This window comes from Danio aesculapii, chromosome 16 (genome assembly GCF_903798145.1).
Source record: "Danio aesculapii chromosome 16, fDanAes4.1, whole genome shotgun sequence".
In the NCBI taxonomy this organism is placed as follows: domain Eukaryota; kingdom Metazoa; phylum Chordata; class Actinopteri; order Cypriniformes; family Danionidae; genus Danio; species Danio aesculapii.
Window position 1 is genome coordinate 36,222,059 of NC_079450.1, and position 21,094 is coordinate 36,243,152.

Sequence of the window (21,094 nt, forward strand, 5' to 3'; positions counted from 1 at the left end):
ACTGCGCACACTTGAAATCAAGCTCTCTTCAAAATCACGAAGGCGTCAGACAAGAAGCACAAAGATGACCGAGCAGGCCGGTGTCTGGATGTCTCATTTTTCCAGTGCCTCTGGATTAGTTTTGCCCTCATGTTTTCATCTCTTGCTTTGCTCCGAATGTGCATGACTGCGAGGAGGAAGAGAGATAGATAGAGAGAATCTGGTAATGAAGGAGTGCAGGAGCAGAGGAGAATGAGAGGTGGGAAGGGGTGAAGGTTGAGAAGAAGAGGAGAGCAACGTCAATGTGGCAAATGACAGCATCAGCAAATCATTTACAATGTACAATCAAATACAAGCATGTCAACAGAATCAAGCTCTGATATAATCAACACATAAAAATAGGCTAACATTAACGCACGGACTTCCTACGTTCAAATTGTAGCATTCTTCACATAAGATGCGATAATGAAACAAATCTAGAGACAAAGAGCCTGTTAAAATAGATTAAACCACATTGGAACTCTTGCTGTTGGTTAAGCTTGTAAGTGGCGATTACTTTGCGTTTAATAATAAAAACAAAATAACTGCTTGAGCATTTTAAGTAACAATAAAAAAAAAAACTAGCAATTACTTTGTCAATTCATGAGTTTGAGTTTTACTTTCTAACGTAATCCATCTGCTGCCTAGAGAAACTATTTGTAATCATTTTAAATGTGAAAGTCTCTTATCTGCAGTAATCCACTCATCTGTGTGCACATGCTCACCACCCAAAAAAAAGAGTTTAAAAACTGGCAGTTGTACTGTATAGATCAAAACGACACTTACCATTGTACAAAAATGAAACTAAAGTAGTAAAATGGAAAACATAAATCTTACTTTACACATTTTTACACTACATATGTACATCTTTCACATATGTGGATGCTCTTAGTGACCCTGAGCAAATCTTGCTGAAGCAAACATGTTTCAGATCTATGTGGGATGAACTAATCATATTAAATAAATGGCATTTCTTCAGATGCAAAAATATTAAAAAGCTTGTTCCTTTTCGATGAAGGTGATAATTAAGTGGCAAGTCCATTAGGAATCAAGAAGCGCTAGAAGAACTTTGTAACAGCTTCAATTCTCATGCTTCAGTCAGCTAAACGGCCATGATGCAATATGAATCTCTGAGATATAATACTGCATCGCAACATGTAAATGGAGCAAATCTATTTGATTTTTTATAGATTATGTATCAAACTAATTAAAGAAACAAAAAGGGGTGCAACAAGATTATGTATTAGGCCAATTTTTAAAATGAGATAATACTCAAAACCTGATAGCAGGGTTGAATAAAGCCTCACAAGCCATGAGACCCAAGCAGAACGAAGATCCACCACGATTTCAAAACATCAAGTCCTTCTTACCAGCCATTACCAGTAGATGTGGCCGAAGCTTAAGAAGCCATACAAACCCATGTGTTTCCAAACCCCAGCAGGGCAAAGGTAGCCATTGCAGAAGTGAGATGATCGCTTGAGAGAACGGAGGAAGACTCACGCCATCTTGCCATTAGGGGAAACTGATCTTGCTTTTCCTCCTGAATGAGGTTATGTAGGGCGTAGGGACCTTGTACGGGTAATGCTTGAGGGAACTTCTCTCGTCAGTCGACGATGGTCAAACTTAATGGTGAATGAACTGCTTTAGGTGGATCTGGATGAGCATGGACATCGTTGGCCCTATTCAGCTCACAGCTGTGGTGGGAAGTGAAAGAACTGAGTCTCTGAGTTGTGCTTCCTGTGTGTTGAGGAGTGATTAGTAGGATGTGACTTATGAATGCCAGCTTCTTGAGTGATGACATGCCATGTGTAGGAGAGAAAGGGGCAGTAGACTGTGGGAAAGGGGTGCAAGTGGTGATAGTGCGGAATAGGGCCTAATTTGCATCTCTGAAGGTGATCTTGTTATAACTCAGTCCAAATATTATTTGCAATCAGCATTAAGATGTAGAAGATGAGGGGAGACGGTAGCTCTAACAAAGCCCCTCCAATGACTTACTGAAGACATCTTGGTGAAGAAAACCGGGAATACAAACCATCCTCTTCTTGCTTGAAGGATTGCACCATAGCTCTAATTGCTTTAAAGTCCATTAAAGATCTTGCAGAAGAATTCTTTGCACTGCCTTGAGATGGTAAAGCAGGAAACGGGCTCAGACTATTTCCAGCATTAACCATGAAGCTTTCACGTCTTGAGCTTTGTGGCTGTTTGCTTGAGAGGAAAGAAACATGAGAACACATAACACTGTTAGCTTGAAAATGCTTTGTGAGCTCTATCTGTGTCCTGGTGACCTGACCCCAGCTAATCTTTGCCCCATTTATCTACTGGTGTGGGGGAAATTCTTCAATTACTTGATTGCCTGATACTTCACTAAATGGGCTTTGTGAATTGGTTATTCTAGGTCTTCAAATGGCCACTAAGTCCCTGTGTATGGATGTATCAACTGTCCATCTGTCAAAGTCCATCACTCTACAAGAGTTAAATAAATCTGAGATATCTTTATAAACATGATCAGCTCTAGACTCTGAGTGCTTGTTTACTGTGTAGATATCTGCTGGCTTATCTACAGTATGCCTTTGTAAGCTCTATAAATGTACATTCGTTGGTCTCCCCAACCCTTCCCCACTACTATGAGGTTGTAAGACTAGCTGAACTGACTTTACAGTCTATTTTGCTTGGGTCAGAGGGGGTGAATGATACCCCGAGCCCTGTTAGAAATGCTAAACATGTGTCTAAATCTGGGAAGGCCAAGCTGGACTGAACATACTCCACCGACACAGAGGGCCTGAACCTGCATAGAGAGGGGAAAAAGGAAGAGAGAGAGAGGGAAAAAAAAGCAATAAAGTTAGATGTGAAATTAATAATGGTATAATTCCCAGTCATTCTTCACCCTGGCATCTCTACTCACGATTTAAGAATGGCCCTCAGAGCTATATTTCTTTCACGCTCCACAAACTTGTCAATAAGGTAAGCAGCCATGCGTGGAGCTTTCTGATAGAGTCGGAAAAATCGGTGGAAGTTGCCAAGTGCCCAGGCTGTACGGAGCTCAAGAGCATGAGCTACACATGGATCAGCACGGAGCTCAGTGGTAAGATACACAAGCTCAGTTGTCAGGTCTTTAAAAAATAAAATAAAACCCAACAAGATTATTAAAGGGTTTAAACGAGAAAACAAATTAACAGCAAAAAAATAAAAATATTAAACTGCTGATTAAGCAAAAGCAATTCATAGTTTATACCTCCAGAGTTCTTAGTAAAGATGTAGTAGATAAGTCTGTAGGCAGTGAATTCTCCAACGTTGTCTGATGGACAGTCTTTATACAGCGCCTTCAGCTGTGTTTGACACTGGTTAAACTCCTCGTGGTCGCCCTAAAAACAACGAAAAAGTGAGTCTGGTGGTCTAATGGCAAAGCTATAAAAATTTAAATACTGTGCCTTTCAATTCAGCAAAGACATTTCACTTTATACCTTTTCCAGAGCAATGCGAGCATGCGTCTCATACACCTCCACGGTAAAGTCTGTACGTACACCTTGCACCTGATTAAGACATTTCAAAATAAGACACTAAAAAAGGCAAGGCAGGTAAATGGTACTAAAAATCCTAACTTACAGTTAGATCCTGTCTTATTGATTTCATTTGTTCACATGCGTACACATAGTCCTGATTGCTTTTCCAATGAGCCTTCACTGCAATCAAGGATTTTCGCAACACCTGAAATACAATATTTAAAACAACCCTTCAATGAAACTAACCACGGGACACAAACCATTAGTTCAAAAGACAAGCAACATTCTGGAAAACACTCACAGGTACAGGCCTAACAGTTGAAGGGTCTGGGGCACAGGTGAGACGGAGGTAGTTTTTGGTGATGTCCTGGCAGGTGCCAACTATGGGGCAGTCATCCCAACTTAATCCCTCTTGGGTACCGTTGGGGAGGTCAAAAACATTGATGTTTAGCACCAGGGGCTCAGTGCGTAGTTTAGTGTGGAAGCGTGCTGCACGGCTCTGTTTCTTTGCTTCACGATTTGGGTCGTGAAAGTCAAGGCCTGCATTACCACCTTTACGTTTTTTACCAACACCACTGGCTAGGTCCTCCATATTCCTGAAAGTCATAGGAGAGGGTAATGAGACCTCTAACAAACTGGCTAAATTTATAGAATAATTCCCTAGTGCAGCTGTGTCAAACTCAGTTCCTGGAGGGCTGCAACCCTGCTTTAATACACTCATCTGGAGATTTCAAACAAGCTTGAAGGAAGCAATTAGTTTGATCAGGTGTGTTTAATTATAGTTAAACAAAGCTAAACTGTGCAGAGCTGCGGCCCTCCAGGAACTGAGTTTGACACTTATGACCTAGTGCACGGCGTTTAAATCTAGTGTACTAGCAATGATAGCTTACCTCCGCCCTCTGTTTGCTTTGCCTCTTCCTCTGCCTCTCTCTCCAGCGGCTCCTCTGCCTCGTTCTCTTTCTGCCCCGCGGCCTCTGCCACCCTTCTGCTGTCTGCGGGTCAATGAGAGCCGAAGATCACTCGACATGCTGCCATCTGATTGTGAGCCAGAGTCACTGGAGGAAAAATCATCACTCATTAATTCCTGCCGATCTTCCAATTTCTATCAACTTTAAGTGACTTAATCTGCTTTATTAGATTAACCAAGTTTGCAATCCATCACATTACCTGCGGTGAGGTCTACTCCTGTCCCTGTGTCGGCTGTGAGGGGACAGTGATCTTGAAGAGGAGCGCGATGACCCGGAGGAGCTGGAAGATGGACTTCTTTGAGAAAAGACATTTCTATAGTTACCCAGCCTGGCGCCGCCCCTGCCACGTGTGGCTCCACCTCTTCCAATACTATTTTCCTGAGAAAGTTGAGGCATCACCTCCCAGCGAGACTGTTTTGGCTTCAGACTGTTAAAGAGAACACTTGTTTAGTGGCAGTAGTTAAGTAGCTCGAAAGCTCAATTTGAATCAGCCACTAATAGGAAAGAATAAGCAGTTAAAAAAAAATTATGAATAGAGAGATGCAACTCACTCTGGTAGTGCTTCTCTGTTCCAGTCAATAGTGTAAGCAGAGCCATCCTGTAATCTGGACTGCAGAAGATCTTTCAGCATCTTTTCAGTACGATCTTTATCCTCTTCAGATTCACAGGCTGTGAAGCAGCGCTGTACATACTCTTTCATGGCCTGTGGCCAATCTTGAGGCCTATTTTAAAAAAACACAGTTTTATCACGTTCAGTCTAGATATATGCAATAATTCACTTCCAAGACAAGCATATTCCAATCAGCCTCTTAATTTTAAACACCACCAAGTATTTACCGTGTTTGGGCACCTCCCGTTGAAGCACTGGATGTTGCACCAGTAGAGCCAGGTGATGGGTTGGTCGCAGTGGGGGGAGCTAATCCAGGGACCTGCTCACCTGATGGGAAGTTTTGATTGGACATGACATAAGGGCGTTTAGGTATATTAAATTTAACAGCGCCCGTTCCTGGTGCCTCTGTTGAAAAGAAAAGAAAGCATTAAGAGATACTTAAATTACACTCTACATAATTCACATGTTTTGAGCACACATATGCGTACGTTTCATGCGCTGCCACAGCTGCTGGCCACCTTTATTCATATTGATATTGTTAGGTTTTTTAGCATCCACCCTGCCTGCGCCTCCGTACAGGCCTGTTGCTGGACCCTGCTGCTGATGTGGCTGATACACTGAAGTCTGGTAACCCTGGTACCCTGGCCGAATCTGCCCTGGATTGTATCCCCGCATCATGGGGTTTGAATCCGTAGGACTGTATGGCAGGACACCATTAGGGCTGTAGGGGGGTTGGGATGGTGGACGGGGGTACTGGGCATTAGGTTGGGGAGGTATAGGGGGTGGAGGAGGGGGTGGGGGCTGGTCACTGGATGTAGGACTTTGAGGGGGGGGTTGAGGGGTTGCAGGAGGAGGAGGTTGGGAGGGATAATTTGAGGACTGATCCTCCATTGTTGGCATGGAAGGGGCCTGAAATAGAGAGAAAATTAGAGCATTACCTAATGCTTGCACAACTACGTGATATACATTTGGCCAACAGAAACACACACACACACACACACACACACAAAAAGTCTATACCTGTCCAGTAGGGGTAGTGGGTGTCTGGTAGCCCCCGGGAACACCATACTGTCCTGGAGGATATGGACCACCATACTGGGAGGGAAGATCAAAAAAACAATAAATATCTAGCCCTAATGAAGTGTGATCTCATACTAATGTCATGTAAATCACTGCAAGTGCAAAGGTACGGTCCACTTCAGCCCAGAGAGATGCCACAAAGAAAACACAAAATGAATCAGACCCATCAGAATTAGGCAGAATGCTGTATTTTTAAGCAGAGAAACATGGGTTTGTTTCTCTGCTTTATGGCTGTCATGATGCACTTGAGCTCAACCACTCTGACAGACAGAGCTGAGAAATAAATGGATGTTATTGGCTGTTTTGTATTGGTTACTCTGTCTCGCCCTTTTTCAGGTAATGCCTCTTTCACACTGCATGTGCAACCAGAGCAAAAGCAGAACGTGCACAGCTTGTAGGGAGACCAGAATCAGCAGACAAGCATTTGCCTTTCACATCAGCAGCGTCTGCTGCGTGCAGCCAAAAAGCAGATATTGCACAGAGCAATCTATATCGATCCATCTTTGTATATCTATCTATATTAATCTGCACCAATGGCCACAACAACTTCCTCCCATGCTGTTTCTTTCACCTGCAAGTCTTCATTTTACTAATCACGTAGATGATAAAGGAACGGTATGCTTCTCAAGCTCTATGAGAGAGACAATCATGTCTTTTTGGTTGCACTCAGAAGACAATCACCTGTGATATCATGTGATTTTGATTGTCAGCATGATGTACAGTTGTAGTAATATTTATACAAATATAGTTATAATATACAATTATACTAAATCAAACTAGTGTGCAACTTAAGCAAAACTGATACTTAATTTTGTTTTAAATTTGATTTTGTAGTTTAGGCCCAAAAAATATTTGTTGCATTTTTTTCATCATTTAAGTTCCTTTGATTGACAACATAAAAATCAGTGGATATCATCAATGCTTTTTTAAGCAAATAAATCCTGGTAAAAATCCTACTTTTTTGCTGTCATTCAATGCGTTTTTGGTTATTATCAAAGTAGTCACTTAAACTGAATGCAAGTAGCGCGACGACAAAAATAAACAGAGCGCCAAAATGATTGCAGCAATGCTGCTTCAGCTCTGCTTCTGTGTGTGGCATGAAAGCACTGCTTACGCTCTGCTGCTACATTTTAAAGCACTTCAATGGACCTTTCAATTAATATTTAAAGGCAAATAGAAAGAATATTACAGATACATGCTACAAAAAAAATTAAGAGTGCATTTATTTACCGGAGGCATGGGGTAGTAGTAGTTATATGGATAGGGGTAACCAGCATACTGCTGTTGGTTCTGTTGATACCAATGCTGATAGTACTGCTGCTGCTGCATTGCAGAGGAGTCTGTAACTGTCGCCTGATACTGTCCAGCCTAACAGAAAAGACAGATCAAAAATCAGCCATATTTTCCACACAAAAATGTATGGGTAAAAAACTGATAATAGTGACCATCTCTATTATTATGAAACACTAACCTGTTGGGTGGTTTGATTAGTTGAAGGTTTGGTAGAGTTTTGACTTTTACTGATGGATGCTAGAGCCTGTCGGGCCTTTTCCCATTCTGGGTTCTCGTGGACTGGGCCTTCACCACCTGAATTATTACCATACGGCCTGCAGATGACAACATGGTAACGTTACATTGATTTTTAGTTCACGGCATATCAGAACTTTTAAAACATTTGCAAACAGCTACACAAGCACACCATGACCCACACAAAACAAGGTTCACTTACAAATAAAAACTGACTGCAGACTGTATTATATTTGGTTTGGATTTCAGTAAGTGAAGTGAATTTTCCTAAAACTTGTTCAGATTTGTTAAGAACACTATGCCTGGCTTGTTTCGCCAAAACTGTTTAGATTAAAAGCCATAGCGATAACAATGTAAATCGGCTGGTCAGCAATGAGGCCTTTAACGTTACAACAAGACAAACGTTAATTCCACTCGATCCAAATTCTAATATGGATTACCTTTAACAGGAAACAAAACTGTATCACGCTTTCAACCGACATCCAACTTATTAAAAACGGCAGGACGATAGGACGGGATAATTCGTTAAATCAGCAAAGAGAAGCAGATAAGCTAGCGAATGCCAAAGTCGATTGTTAACGTTACACTTAACGTTACTTGTACCTTAAGATATGCAGTGAAACCTTTTTGTAAGACAGACGTTTAACAGACAAGAATGTGTAGAGACGTGAAGACTTATTATGAAACATAAAAAAGCCTTACCAGTTTTGTGTCGGGGCTTGTTGAGCCGCATTCGCCGCCATTTTGCCAGAGCTAACCAGTTAGTTACTGTTAGCTCGTAGAAAAAAATCTACGCAAATATGAGAAAAGTAATAGTTCTAACGCTTAATATTGGATATTTAATATACAATCTGCAACAAAAATGTTTATCAATAGTGTAACGTTATACCGACTACCTTAAATTAAACACGTTCCTGTCGATATCAGAGTTAAACTGGAGCCCATATCAACTAGTTCACCGAACTCAACGGATGAATGTCAACACCTCAAACAAAATGGCTGCCGGCGAGGACACTGTCGCCGGAAATATTCTTCCGCGTTCTCTCATTGGAGAACTTGATTTTTTTTAAATATATTTTTTATTTTTTTGCAGGACTGAATGTTCTGTATACGAGCAGAGCAAACGACACATACGCTAAATGGCAAACAGGCCAGAATATGTGTACAGAGAAAAATTAATTAAGTATATTTTCTGTGCTTAAAATTAAAGAGCATGAGTACTAAATAAATAAATCCACATGTGCAAGAGAGGAAATGCAGAAGTACCACCTGGAAGAGAGGAATCTCTTTCCCTGGATGTTTGTGCAATGTTTCAATAATACTGTCAGTCAGAGAATAAGGAATATCCACATTGTGCCAGTATGACCTGTATGATGTTTTCTTATACAACAAAATCACTTTACATTTCTTAACAAGAATTGAATAGATGAGGAATTAAAAGAAATTAAATAAAAAAATAAAATATATATAAAAAAAACTGAGGAGAAGGTACATAATTATCAAATTACTTACAAATATAATACGCACATTTTCCCAATTTTAGTTATTAACAAGAGTTATTGAATACAATTTTAGGAAATGCATATTTACAATAATTTTTTGCAAACATGTTAAAGACTTGGATTTTTAGACTTTATTTATCACCTTTATATACATTTTAATCTCTTTTTCTAGCACTACAAAGAAAGGTTTACTTTTGACAAACTTGGATTTATGTATGTGAAATTTACATAATAATAAAATTAAGTTTATAATAAAACCAGCATCCTTTAAAGAGCAATCCTTAAAATAATAACCCAAAACCACATATTTATAAGATAAGGAAAATAATTTTAAAATATAAGCTTCAACATCCAAAAAAGTTGAGTATATTGGCAGGACCAAAATAAATGTGAAATAGTTTCATTAAAGCTTTCACAAAAACAGCATCCTAATTCGATATCAATTAAAAAAAATTTGTAGAAATATTTTTTTGTAGGATAAACTCTAGGAATTAATTTAAATGATATTTCTTTAGCCTTATTTGTAATAATAAAAAAATTAGGAAACGACCATACTTGAGTCCAGTTTATTATTAAAGAGTTTATTATAAAAAAAACAACAGACGTATTTTCTTTTAAGATTAAAGACCTAATTTTGTGATTAGGCTTAAATCCAGAGAAACAGATAAAACCGACTGTTCAAGTTTAGGAGGACAAACGAAATGTGCTGATGTACACTGCTTTTGTACAGTAATGTATACCAGCAGGCATTGCCCCCGTTAGTATTGTAAATTCCTGTAATGTAATAGAAATATTGTATCTTGCGATAAATTCAGTAAATGTAAATAATGTTCCTTCATTATCAAATAATTGATAAACTAACATTAGTCCATTGTTAAACCAATTGTGAAAGAATAGTGACTTATTTCTATGCAAGATATTGGCATTATTTTGCCAGTGATGGGTTGCAGCCGGAAGGGCATCCGCTGCGTAAAACATATGCTGTATAAGTTGGTGGTTCATTCCACTGTGGCGACCCCAGATTAATAAAGGGACGAAGCCAAAAAGAAAATGAATGAATGAATGAATATTGGCATTATTCCAAATAGACAATAAGAAAGGGCTAAATTTCGCCATCTTTAATTGGGGTAGAGTTTGTAACCTTATAACCACAACAGTATTAAATTACAATTGCATTATTATTTATTTATTTAGTTAGTTAGTTAGTTAGTTAGTTAGTTAGTTAGTTAGTTAGTTAGTTAGTTAGTTAGTTAGTTAGTTAAAACGACTTGCTTCTTTAATTCACTAAACTGTTTATTGTCTCTGTCCAGAGTTGCTACCATCACATGCTGGTTGCCTAGATAAGGACACGTCAGACACGTATTTACAGCTACACTGCAGACCTCTGTTCATTGGCCTAATTTTCCTTTGTTATGATTGGTTCCACTGTCCAACGAAAGGCATGAGTGACACCTCCCTCTGGCCAATTGAAGCACTGTCAACGCGTTAAAATCTCTCCTCCTCTCTCTTCTAAATTGCTTGACGTTCTGTCAGTCTATTTTCCTCATTCCCATTGGTCAGTTCTCAAAAAGAGGCGGTGCATCATTTGTTGTTGTTTAGTGGGAGAAGTGGGCCAGTCGACATCTTCAACATACAAGGCGATTTATAATAAAAAAGCTATTAAGTTAAGGACATTACTTTAATTGCTGCTCTGATACGGGGCATCTAATTTTCGTCCAAGAGGGGCGTTACATTTGGTTTCATCCTGAATTCACCAGTTTTCACCCAAGGTATGTTTTCTGTATTTTACCGCAGCTATTCATAACCCTAGTTTGTGGGTAAAGTTAGTTTCAGTATGCAAACTTTCGTGGATTGTGTGGTGGATCACAGAGTTAAACACCAGACTCGCGGTGACCCGCATTCATTTCACTTTTGTTCCTTTAACAGCGATTGGGCGGAATAACGTTAGCAGGTCAGATCATATGAGCTCGCGGCCCTAACTTACGCCATTTGCTGTTATTATGGGTGCAGTTATCTTACAGTATCACGTACTTTCTGTTGGTAGCAGATTTTTATCTCTTATTTATTATTATTATTAAAAGCTGAGTGTATGTAATCGTGCAGCAGAGAGGGCAGTACAGTGGAGGACATGTTTTCGCATTGCAGCACTCCCTGTTCCAGCTTGTCTCCTTTGCAATACCGTCAAGTATTACAAGAATAACAAACCTGTTGACGTCTAATATAATGAGTTGGATATGAGTGGTACAATTACATTATATAATACCACTATGTTGAATAATAGTATTTATGTATGTACTATGGTATAGAGTACCTACATTTGGTACAGTATGTAACCAGAAATTAAATGCACATACATTAATATATGTTTTTTTTTTTTGAGGGCTATAGCAACAAAATCAGCTACAGCGCTCTAAAAAGAGGCTATTTAGAACACAGAAAAAAGATACCTTCCAGTCATTTTGGACCACATGATCTTAATTAGATTAATTTTCTGGCATGTTTTTGTTTTTGCACACTCCGCTATTCAGATGTCAAAGTATATGGAAGTAAAAGCAAAATAGTCATGATTGTTTTATTTTTGTTCTAATAGGAGTTGTGTGTATGCCCATATTATGTAATGTGCCTCTCCAGGGCACAAGTATGGTTGGGTGAACATAAACAAAACAAACAAGCGTCACCGCCAGCACTAGTCTGTGTAGTTTATAGTGGAAGATTCTGAAGCTTTGACACAACTTTCATTTTTTTTAGTTGTTATTATAAAATCCATTTTTTTTAACAAAGATTTAGCTATTGTATGATGTCAGGCCTGTAGAAAATGTGCTTCCCATATGGAATTAAAGTAGTTCACACAAAAATCAAGAATTTATTAGTGAAATATATATATATAAAAAGTTGTACTAGTTTTGTGTCAGGGCTTGTTGCCATATATATATATATATATATATATATATATATATATATATATATATATATATATATATATATATATATATATATATATGTGTGTGTGTGTATGTATATTTGAACATTAAGGAATATTTTACCTAAAATGTCATAAGTAATTCATAAAATGCAAGTCAATCTCTACTGACACTTTGAGAGGAAGAGAAAAGGCTTCTTTTAAAAAGGCTTTCCGTTCTATAGGCTTTCAAAAAAATATAGCTTAAAGGGGCTAATAATTTTGACCTTAAAAATGTCTTTTAAAAAATAAAAAAACTCTTTTATTCTAGCCGAAATAAAACAAATAAGACTTTCTCCAGAAGAAAAAATATTATCAGACACACTGTGAAAATTTCGTTACTCTTTTAAACATCATTTGAGAAATATTTAAAAAAGAAAAAAAAAAATCAAAGGCGGGCTAATAATTGTGACTTCAACTGTACCTATGTTGAATTGTTTTCTCAAAACAGCGCTTGTGCTTACCCTTGGGACTGTAAATAACTTAAGTTGTAACCGAACAGCAATATTTTGAGATTGTGCCTGTGCATATGCCATTATACGACAGGAAGATTGTCATAAACATGCCCTAGACTGTTTACTACTCTATACACTCTGAATTAAAGGTTACACATTTTTTCATATTTTGTATTTTGCACACACAGAGGCTGATTTTCTTATGAGACAATAATGTATCATCAGGAGGCATTCATTTTATTCTCTTTGTAATCATTGTTTGTATTATCTTAAAGTGCTAACACCCGTTGGTTTGTATATATTTTTTCTGCATAAACAAGCACCAGGGTTTCAGCAAAAAAATGGGGTGAACTATCCCCTTATTTTTAACATATGGTAGAAATATATTTATGAAGAACATCTGGATTGAGGGCAATGGAGAGGAAGAGCCATGGTGGGCTGACAGGATACCAGGAGTGTTTGATGAAAATGAGTTTATTATTACTTCATGTGTATAGAATGACTACTTCAGAAAATACATGTTTTATTAATGATTATATATAGATCAGACAATTCATGTTTAATTGTGCTTGTGTTTAAATGAAAATAAAAAATAAAAAATTAATGACTATAAAAAGAAACAATCATTAGAAACTGTAAGAAACATGCAATGACTAGGTTGATTTCTGTGCATTACAAGAGGAAGGCTGAACTGTTTGTTGAATTTGTTAATGTTGATGTGTGTTTGGCCATCAGATGTCTAGCCAGTATCAGCGAAGTGTTCCTCTGGAGGTCAGGAGAGCGGAGGGGGAACGAGTTCGTGCCAAACATCCGGATAAAATTCCGGTCAGTCTCTTCTTAATAACAAACAATAACGGTTTTCAGTTTGATTTCTTAAGTGAATTATTAACTGGTGAAAGGTCTTAAATACTTCAAGCAGTGATTCTTAGCTTTATTTTTCAGTATTTTTGTTATTTTTATATATATATATATATATATATATATATATATATATATATATATATATATATATATATATATATATATATATATATATATATATATATATATATATATATATATATATATATATATATATATATATATTCATTTTTATTCAGTTCAGTATTAACAAAAACTGTAAATACTGTTATTAAATTAAACAGAATTTATTTTTGTGACTTTAAAAGTTTTAAGAATAGTTTTTTTATATTAAACAATGTTGCCAATTAAACAATCAAGTTAATTAAACAGTATTGGTGACCATTTAATTACATTATGTGGACAAAAATTTCAGCTTTTCTTGAAATGTTATACGTTATGCATAGGAGTAATTTATTATGCAAAGTCATTTATTATTTCTTTATTTTTTTTACTAATATTCTATATCTCTGAAAAGAGTTTATTGTATTGTATGGGTCCACCCAGTTGGTCCTATGATAGTGTCCAACGATGGTTAAAGGTTAAGTTGGTGTTTGGTCTTTTTAATGCACAATTATTTTTTAATATGACCACAAGTTTTAAGTTAAATTGCTAAATAATTGATCTGATGTGTTGCAAACTGTACAGTACAGTAGAATTTATTAATTTCCTTCTATGTTTGTCTGTTTAGATAATTGTGGAGAGAGCTGCAAGATCAAGAGCTCCAGAACTTGACAAAAAAAAATACCTTGTTCCTTCAGACCTTACAGGTAAAACAATCTCCATACATTTACATGAGAAATCCGCTCAACTCATGACTACACAATCATTGTGTAATTCAGTGGTTCTCAATTTCTGTCCTTGGGGCCCCCCACCCTGCTCACTTTGTATTGCTGCATCCCAATTCGCATACTATCCGTCCTAAATAGTATTTGAAAATAGAATTAGTATGTCCCAAATCGTAGTACATTGAAAAGGGTATGCCGAAGGTATCTGGATGGTTTACTATTTCCAGTATATATTTAAAGTGTAGAACCGTCCATACTCTAACTGCTGATATTGCCCACAGTACATTGCGTGTTGGATGTGAATTCGATTAGAACTATAAACGCGGGTGAAAAGTGTACATAAACCACAAACATAATAGACGCACGAGACCAACCGTCAAGTAGAGAGGCTTTGGTAAAGATGTTTGTATGACTGTTAATTAATATCTAGCCCACTGGAAAATACTTGGGAAATTTGAGAACCACTGGTGTAATTTAACATCAGTGCATTAAAGCTCTTTCAATATTTTGGAGACTCTCACTGACCCTAAACTTCCCCATTCCGATCTTCCTCCTGAGAAAGAAACGAAACTGTGGAAAAGCCATTAAGTTTTGATCTGACTGTCTTTCTCTTTTTTTTTTTTTTTTTTCTGTCAGTCGGTCAGCTCTGTTTCCTGATCAGACAGCGAGTGTCTATGAGGCCAGAAGAAGCACTCTTCTTTTTCGTCAAAAATTCCCTCCCTCCATCCAGTTCCCCCCTGTCTGCGGTGTATGAGGTAACTCAATCTTCCTCTTCACTGCGGCTGAGTAAGATAAACAACTTTTTTTAGCAGAGGATGTTCAAAAAAAATTACTGGTTTTAACTTCAAATAAAAAAAAATCTAAATTATTTTCTTAAAAATATATTGCCAATCATGATGATGAAGATGATTATTATTATTATTATTATTATCATTTAATAAGCATGGTTGTTTTTACACCTTAACTTTTATTTTGACTGTAATAACATGCAACTTTTGTAGAGCTGCTTAGGAAAAATAATTGCAAAAAGCACAATACAAATACACTTGAATTGAATTAATTGTTGTTCTTTTTGAATAATATGTGATTCATTAAAAAATCTTTAGAAATAATTACACGCTACCATTCAAAAGTATAGTCTTAAGATTAATTAGATGGTTTTGAATGTTTCTTATGCTCAGACTGCAATTATTTGAACAAAAATACTGTAATATTCTACAAATTATTTTAATTTAAGACATATTTTATTGATAGTAAAACTGAATTTTTAGCACTGGAGTGTCATTTAATTATTCAGAAATCATTGTGACACTCAATAAAATTTATTGTCAATGTTGCCAGTTTTTTTGCCAGATTTTTTTATGAATAGAAAAGTTGAAGTTAGTAACACGTACTTTGTATGACAGTGGTCCCTCGTTATTCGCAGAAGTAACAATTTAAAAATAACCTGCATTAGGTGAAATCCACAAGGTAGTCAGCTTTACTTTTTACTGTTATTATAGATGTTTTAAGGCTGTAAAACCCCTCACTACATACTTTATATGTTTTCTCAGACAGGCATTAACATTTTCACACTTTTCTCTCTTGTTTTAACACTCTCAAAGTTCAAACATTTGTAGAAAAACAAGTCCAGTATTATAAAATAAAACCTAAGATCAAAACCATTAGATCTTCATTTATTTATTCTGTAATGGCGCCCTACATCTGCATAACTTCTACCTTCCTTTAGCATGTCCAGAAGTTAAACTTTTTGTGCCATGGGTAGCATCTTTCTCTGCCTTAGAGGGTGCAGAATGTTTCGTCAACATTGTGGGGAGAAAACTTGCAAACATACAGTACAGGACTTCAGAGTCACACTGCTAGCGATCGAAGATTTATGTAAATTTGGCAAGCTGTATGGAGGAGATTAATTGACAATGGTCTACTGCCAGGCAGGACGCAGAACACAATGCGCTAATCAGGATGCAAAGCACAATGCGCCGCAGAAAAAAAGCATGTCAAATTGCACGAAAAAAATTGGCGAAACTGCAAGGCCATGAAAGGTGAACCGCGTTATAGCGATGGACCACTATAAATTTGATTATTTTAAATTTTGCTGAACAAACTTTTGAACAGTAAATATACACATTTTTATTTTATTTTAATTGTAATAAAAAAAAGATTAACAAAAATAAATCATTTTACTTCATTCATTATCTAATTAACTTTATTTTTAAAACATTTTGATTGACATTCCAACACAATCTCACAGCAATTCGTAGCCTTTTGATTTAGTGGCTAATTCGTATGAATTAGTACAATCTAATTCGTACAATTTAGTATGATTTGCTCATCACCCAATGACGATCGGGATTAGGGGCGGAGTTTAGTGATCCTTTTTAAAATCGTACCTTTACGTACGACTGAACTCGTACGAGTTAGCTACTAAACTTGTGAGATCAGGCTGGAGGGGCAAAGTCCCGCCCATTAGTTACGATTTCTTTCTCATTAGCATAAACAACCCTGAGTGAGAAGCAGCCGTCTGCCATTAGAGTTTTGGATATGCCACTATGCTGACACATAGGCATTTATAGCTCTACCCATTTTATTTGAATTTAAAGCGATTATCACCAAAATGGCACAATTCGGATCAGAGCCTAAAAGGGGCAGTTTTAAAGAGTTATAACAAATTATTTGTGCGTTATTTTGAGCTGAAACTTCACATAAACACTTTTGGGACATTATAATTTTTTTTTTACTGCATTTTAATGATTTTGGTTAACATTATTTAATTGCAAATGCAACTGTCCAATGCTGTTTCCTATAAGCTAAATTTTAATGTATGTTTTCATTGTTTAGTCATGTTGGTTAATGTTGTTAACAAATGAAACCCGATTGTAAGTGGTAGCTGTAAGTGAATACAGTTACTGATCTACATGTACTATATCATCCATATCTGTGTGTTTTTAGGAACACCATGAGGAAGATCTGTTCCTGTATATGACGTACAGTAATGAGAGTGTTTATGGAGCCTGAGAGTGAGGACAAACAGACAGGAGAAACGGAGAACGAGAGAGAAAGATGATGCATTATTTTACAACTATTTATCCCATGTTTAAAACATTGTACCTAAAGGAAGCATTGTTGATAACGGGGTCTAATGGGTGCTGTTTATATTTATCAGTATTTGGAGGAATCCCAAATGTGTTTCACTGAACAGATTCTTGTCAGTAAAGTATTTGGACTGAGAGACGGTAAAGAGAGAGAAAAAAGGTCAGAAACAAAAATACATTTTGGAGAAACAAAAAAGTTGTAGTAAGCAAGTATATATTACATCTTTCTCTCCCAGGAGCGCATCATTTGTATTTACTGCAAATAGTGTTTTTTTTTTTTTTTTGTAAAGTATTATAAATAACTTTTGTGCATATAATAAAAAAATCTTTCAAATGTTTAGATGGTTTTGAGAATTTTTTTGGTGTGCATAAATGTGTATTAATATATGCGTAACTTTTAAAGTAATTAAAGGGATATTTCATCTAAATATGGAAGTTTACCAACCATCAAGGTGTTTTCAAACCTGTATATATTTATTTGTTTCTGCTTAACACAAAAGACGATATTCTGAAGAATGTTCTAGCATCAGTAGAAGGAAATAAAATGGCACTGAAGTAAATTGCTATCAGGTTTTTAAACACTGATCTTCTTTTGTGTTTCACTTAAAACAACAAACAAGTGAAGGGTGAGTAAATGTGAAGCCGTGCATATTTTTTTCTTGTTAAAAAATAATAATCTAAGGATAATCTAAAAAGGTCTGAAGTAACTTTCACAAAATGATGCACGTGTTAATATTTAGAAGGTGAACAGATTTATAAAAACAAATACAAAACATCATGGAAACACGATACTAAAATAATGCAATAAACGTTAATTTGAACAAACATAAGACATAATTAATAGCAGGGACTCTAAAATTAATAGAACAGTTTTTTTTAAAAGTAATAAAATAAATATGTATCACAGTAAAAATGACCGGATCAACATTTTTCACCACCAAAAACAAAAAAATAATTGAACAATTAAACAATTGAATATGCCTGTTAGTAGGGCTGTGTGATATTGTAAAAAACTTGACATTGCTATGTTTTAATCTTCTCTATATAGGCCTATATACAATTTCACCATTTATTATTTTTTCCTTTGGCTTAGTCCCTATATTCATCAGGGGTTGCCACAGCGGAATGAACCACCAACTTATCCAGCATATGTTTTACACAGCGGATGCCCTTCCAGCTGCAACCTAGTACTCAAAAACACCCACGCACTCCTACATGCACACATATACACTATGGCCAATTTAGTTCTATTCTATTCACCTATAGCACATGTCTTTGGACTGTGGGGGAAACCGGAGCACTCGGAGTAAACCCACGTGAACATGGGGAGAACATGCAAACTCCTCACAAATGCCAACTGACCCAGCTGGGACTCGAATCAACAGCCTTCTTGATGTGAGGCGGCTGTGAGCCACTGTTGCTCCCACCACATGACTTGAACAGTGAATTTAGAAAGAGTTTATTCATTTTGATTGATTGGGAAGAGTCTTTAGGGGAGTGAATCATGCATTAAATGTAATAACCAAACTACCAAATTACAAATGAATTGAAATGAATATATTCAGGTACAAAAACTGAATAAATTAAATGTAAAATAACCCTGCAAAGTCTTTACTCTATATATAATTCAACAAAATTATTCTTTATTAAATTTAAAAAAGGTCAAATTGCTTGCGCCTGAATACTTTAAACTCTGTTAGGCCTTAAAACGGGAAAATTATAAATGCTCACTCCATATGGTTAAACTCTGCAGTAACTCTAAATCTCATGTGTGCTGAACTGTGGCTTCTGGTCAACTGTAATCCCAATGCAACATAGCGAAACTTCTGCATTTTACAGTATTTTACTGTTAATAACAATAATTAATGATGTCTTACATTTATATAGCCCTTTTCTGGACACTCAAAGTGCAAAGTTACACATTTTGAGAGGAATCTCCTTACCCACCACCAGTGTGCAGCATCCACCTGGATGACTCAATGGCAGCCATATTGTGCCAGACCACACACCAGCTGTTTGGTGCAGAGGAGACAGAGTGATTAAGCCAATTATGATATAAGGATGATTAGGGGGCCATGATGGACAGAGGCCAGTGGGCAAATTTGGCCAGGATGCTGGGGTTAAACCCCTAATCTTTTTCGAAGGACATCCTGGGATTTTAATGACCACAGAGAGTCAGATTTTCGGTTTAATGTCTCATCCGAAAGATGGTGCTCACTGAGCAGCATAGACAAATTACCATGTTAGTAAACATTCAAGATGCGCGCAGCGAGGTTGCAGAAAAAAAACGGGAGCACTAGCATTTACAGCGAGGGAATGACATCTCATGCGGTACAGAGTTTGTTGTTATCTTAGAAATAAGATATATTGATTACACATCATATATATTATTTACATAATGCTTTCAGCATATTGTAACAGCTTGTCACCCAATGATAAGCACAGTGATTCTGCAAAATTAACGCTAAAGTGAGCAGCGTTTATCTGACAGGTCCATTTGCGATAACACCCTCCCAATGGATATTGGATAAGATGAAATGACCAAGCATCCAGCCTCAAATATACAATCTCATTGAAGCTCCAAGTGATTTTACAAGAGACAAGTTAAAGGTCTACAAGTCTTTGGATGCCAACAATGTTGTTCTGTGTGGTCATGTGCAAGAAATAATGCTCCAGGATGACCAGATTCAACACTATGTAGAACTGAAAACTGAGGTTCTGCCTAGCCAAAGACAAAGAAAGAAGACGGAGCTGTACAAGGCCTGGGTAATTAATCATCAACAAGCAAAACAACTACATTCTGACAGTGAACTACATCTGTACGGCAGGGTATGTGAACTTACACATAGAGGTAAAGTTGGTTTTATATTCGCACATTCAGACTTTCTCCTTAATAATATAATTTCATAAAAGTATTCGCAAACTCTAAAAACATATTAGCAGCCAATGACTATCAAAGTACAACATTGTTCACAGTCAAATAAACAGTGTTAATGTTGTTTTCAAGTCACACTTGCAGGTTATTTCAGACCGAATATTCAATGTGCCGTGGTAAACAATATAGCGAGTGTGTCACAAGTTGCCACTGAATGAATGTGTAACTATAAAACCAACTTTACCTTAATAACTTACACTTTCACGTTTCATTCTTAGCATTTAGTGTCTAGCTAGCTGCCGTTAAACTCGCAACCCTTTTATTCTTTTATTTTATTCATATTTGCAGATAATGTTTAATTCATCATTGTACTTTATTTTGTTTCATTTAGCATATTTTTAGACATTTACATTCGTCAACTTTTGAAGTGGATCAAAATCTTTCATTAAATTTGTCCTAAAACCGAAACAATACCCGTTCTTATAAGACAACCTCACTTAAACTGCTGCTTGTTCAAGCTACTTATTTAAAATGAGTTGAAACAACACAATTCCTGTTTTTTTGGGGGAAAAACCTAATAGTTTTATGTTCAATCCACTTAAATTTGTAAAAACTAAGTTAACAATCAATTTGTTTTGGGACAACAGTTTGGAATTGTGTGGAACCCAAGCATTTTTTTTTACAGTGTTTGATTAAGTTTTAACTACTTCAAATGTTGACAACAGTGCATGCGAATTGGAGTGATTAATAATTTGGTTTATTCTGACGGTATTAAAAAGAGAGAAGTGAATGAGGAAGAAGTGAGAAAACGAGAGATCGT

General features: G+C 36.5%; 2 protein-coding genes across 3 annotated transcripts in view; one reads left to right on the forward strand and one right to left on the reverse strand.

Annotated features, from left to right (window-relative positions):
• Positions 1–8,687, reverse strand: part of leng8 (leukocyte receptor cluster (LRC) member 8) — a 9,648-nt gene extending 961 nt beyond the window's left edge. The window contains exons 1-16 of one of the 2 annotated variants that reach the window (XM_056474709.1): positions 8,600–8,687; positions 8,406–8,493; positions 7,648–7,783; positions 7,407–7,544; positions 6,117–6,191; positions 5,585–6,005; positions 5,324–5,501; positions 5,038–5,208; positions 4,686–4,913; positions 4,409–4,573; positions 3,820–4,114; positions 3,622–3,723; positions 3,480–3,548; positions 3,251–3,380; positions 2,921–3,128; positions 1–2,803 (exon numbers count right to left, since the gene is read on the reverse strand). The exon at positions 1–2,803 is cut by the window's left edge and continues 961 nt beyond it. In XM_056474709.1, the coding sequence (XP_056330684.1) occupies positions 2,641–2,803; positions 2,921–3,128; positions 3,251–3,380; positions 3,480–3,548; positions 3,622–3,723; positions 3,820–4,114; positions 4,409–4,573; positions 4,686–4,913; positions 5,038–5,208; positions 5,324–5,501; positions 5,585–6,005; positions 6,117–6,191; positions 7,407–7,544; positions 7,648–7,783; positions 8,406–8,446 (2,520 nt within the window). In that variant the 5' untranslated portion in view covers positions 8,447–8,493; positions 8,600–8,687 and the 3' untranslated portion in view covers positions 1–2,640. Of the gene's footprint in view, positions 2,804–2,920; positions 3,129–3,250; positions 3,381–3,479; positions 3,549–3,621; positions 3,724–3,819; positions 4,115–4,408; positions 4,574–4,685; positions 4,914–5,037; positions 5,209–5,323; positions 5,502–5,584; positions 6,006–6,116; positions 6,192–7,406; positions 7,545–7,647; positions 7,784–8,405 lie in introns of both variants that reach the window. The other variant, XM_056474708.1, reaches the window with a different exon arrangement.
• Positions 8,688–10,784: 2,097 nt separating this feature from the next.
• Positions 10,785–17,737, forward strand: zgc:92606 (uncharacterized protein LOC100000242 homolog). Its single transcript, XM_056476062.1, has 5 exons — positions 10,785–10,974; positions 13,355–13,444; positions 14,211–14,289; positions 14,944–15,062; positions 17,257–17,737. The coding sequence occupies exons 2-5, from the start codon at positions 13,355–13,357 to the stop codon at positions 17,320–17,322; spliced, it is 354 nt and encodes a 117-aa protein (XP_056332037.1). The 5' UTR covers positions 10,785–10,974; the 3' UTR covers positions 17,323–17,737.
• The last annotated feature ends 3,357 nt before the right edge of the window (positions 17,738–21,094 follow it).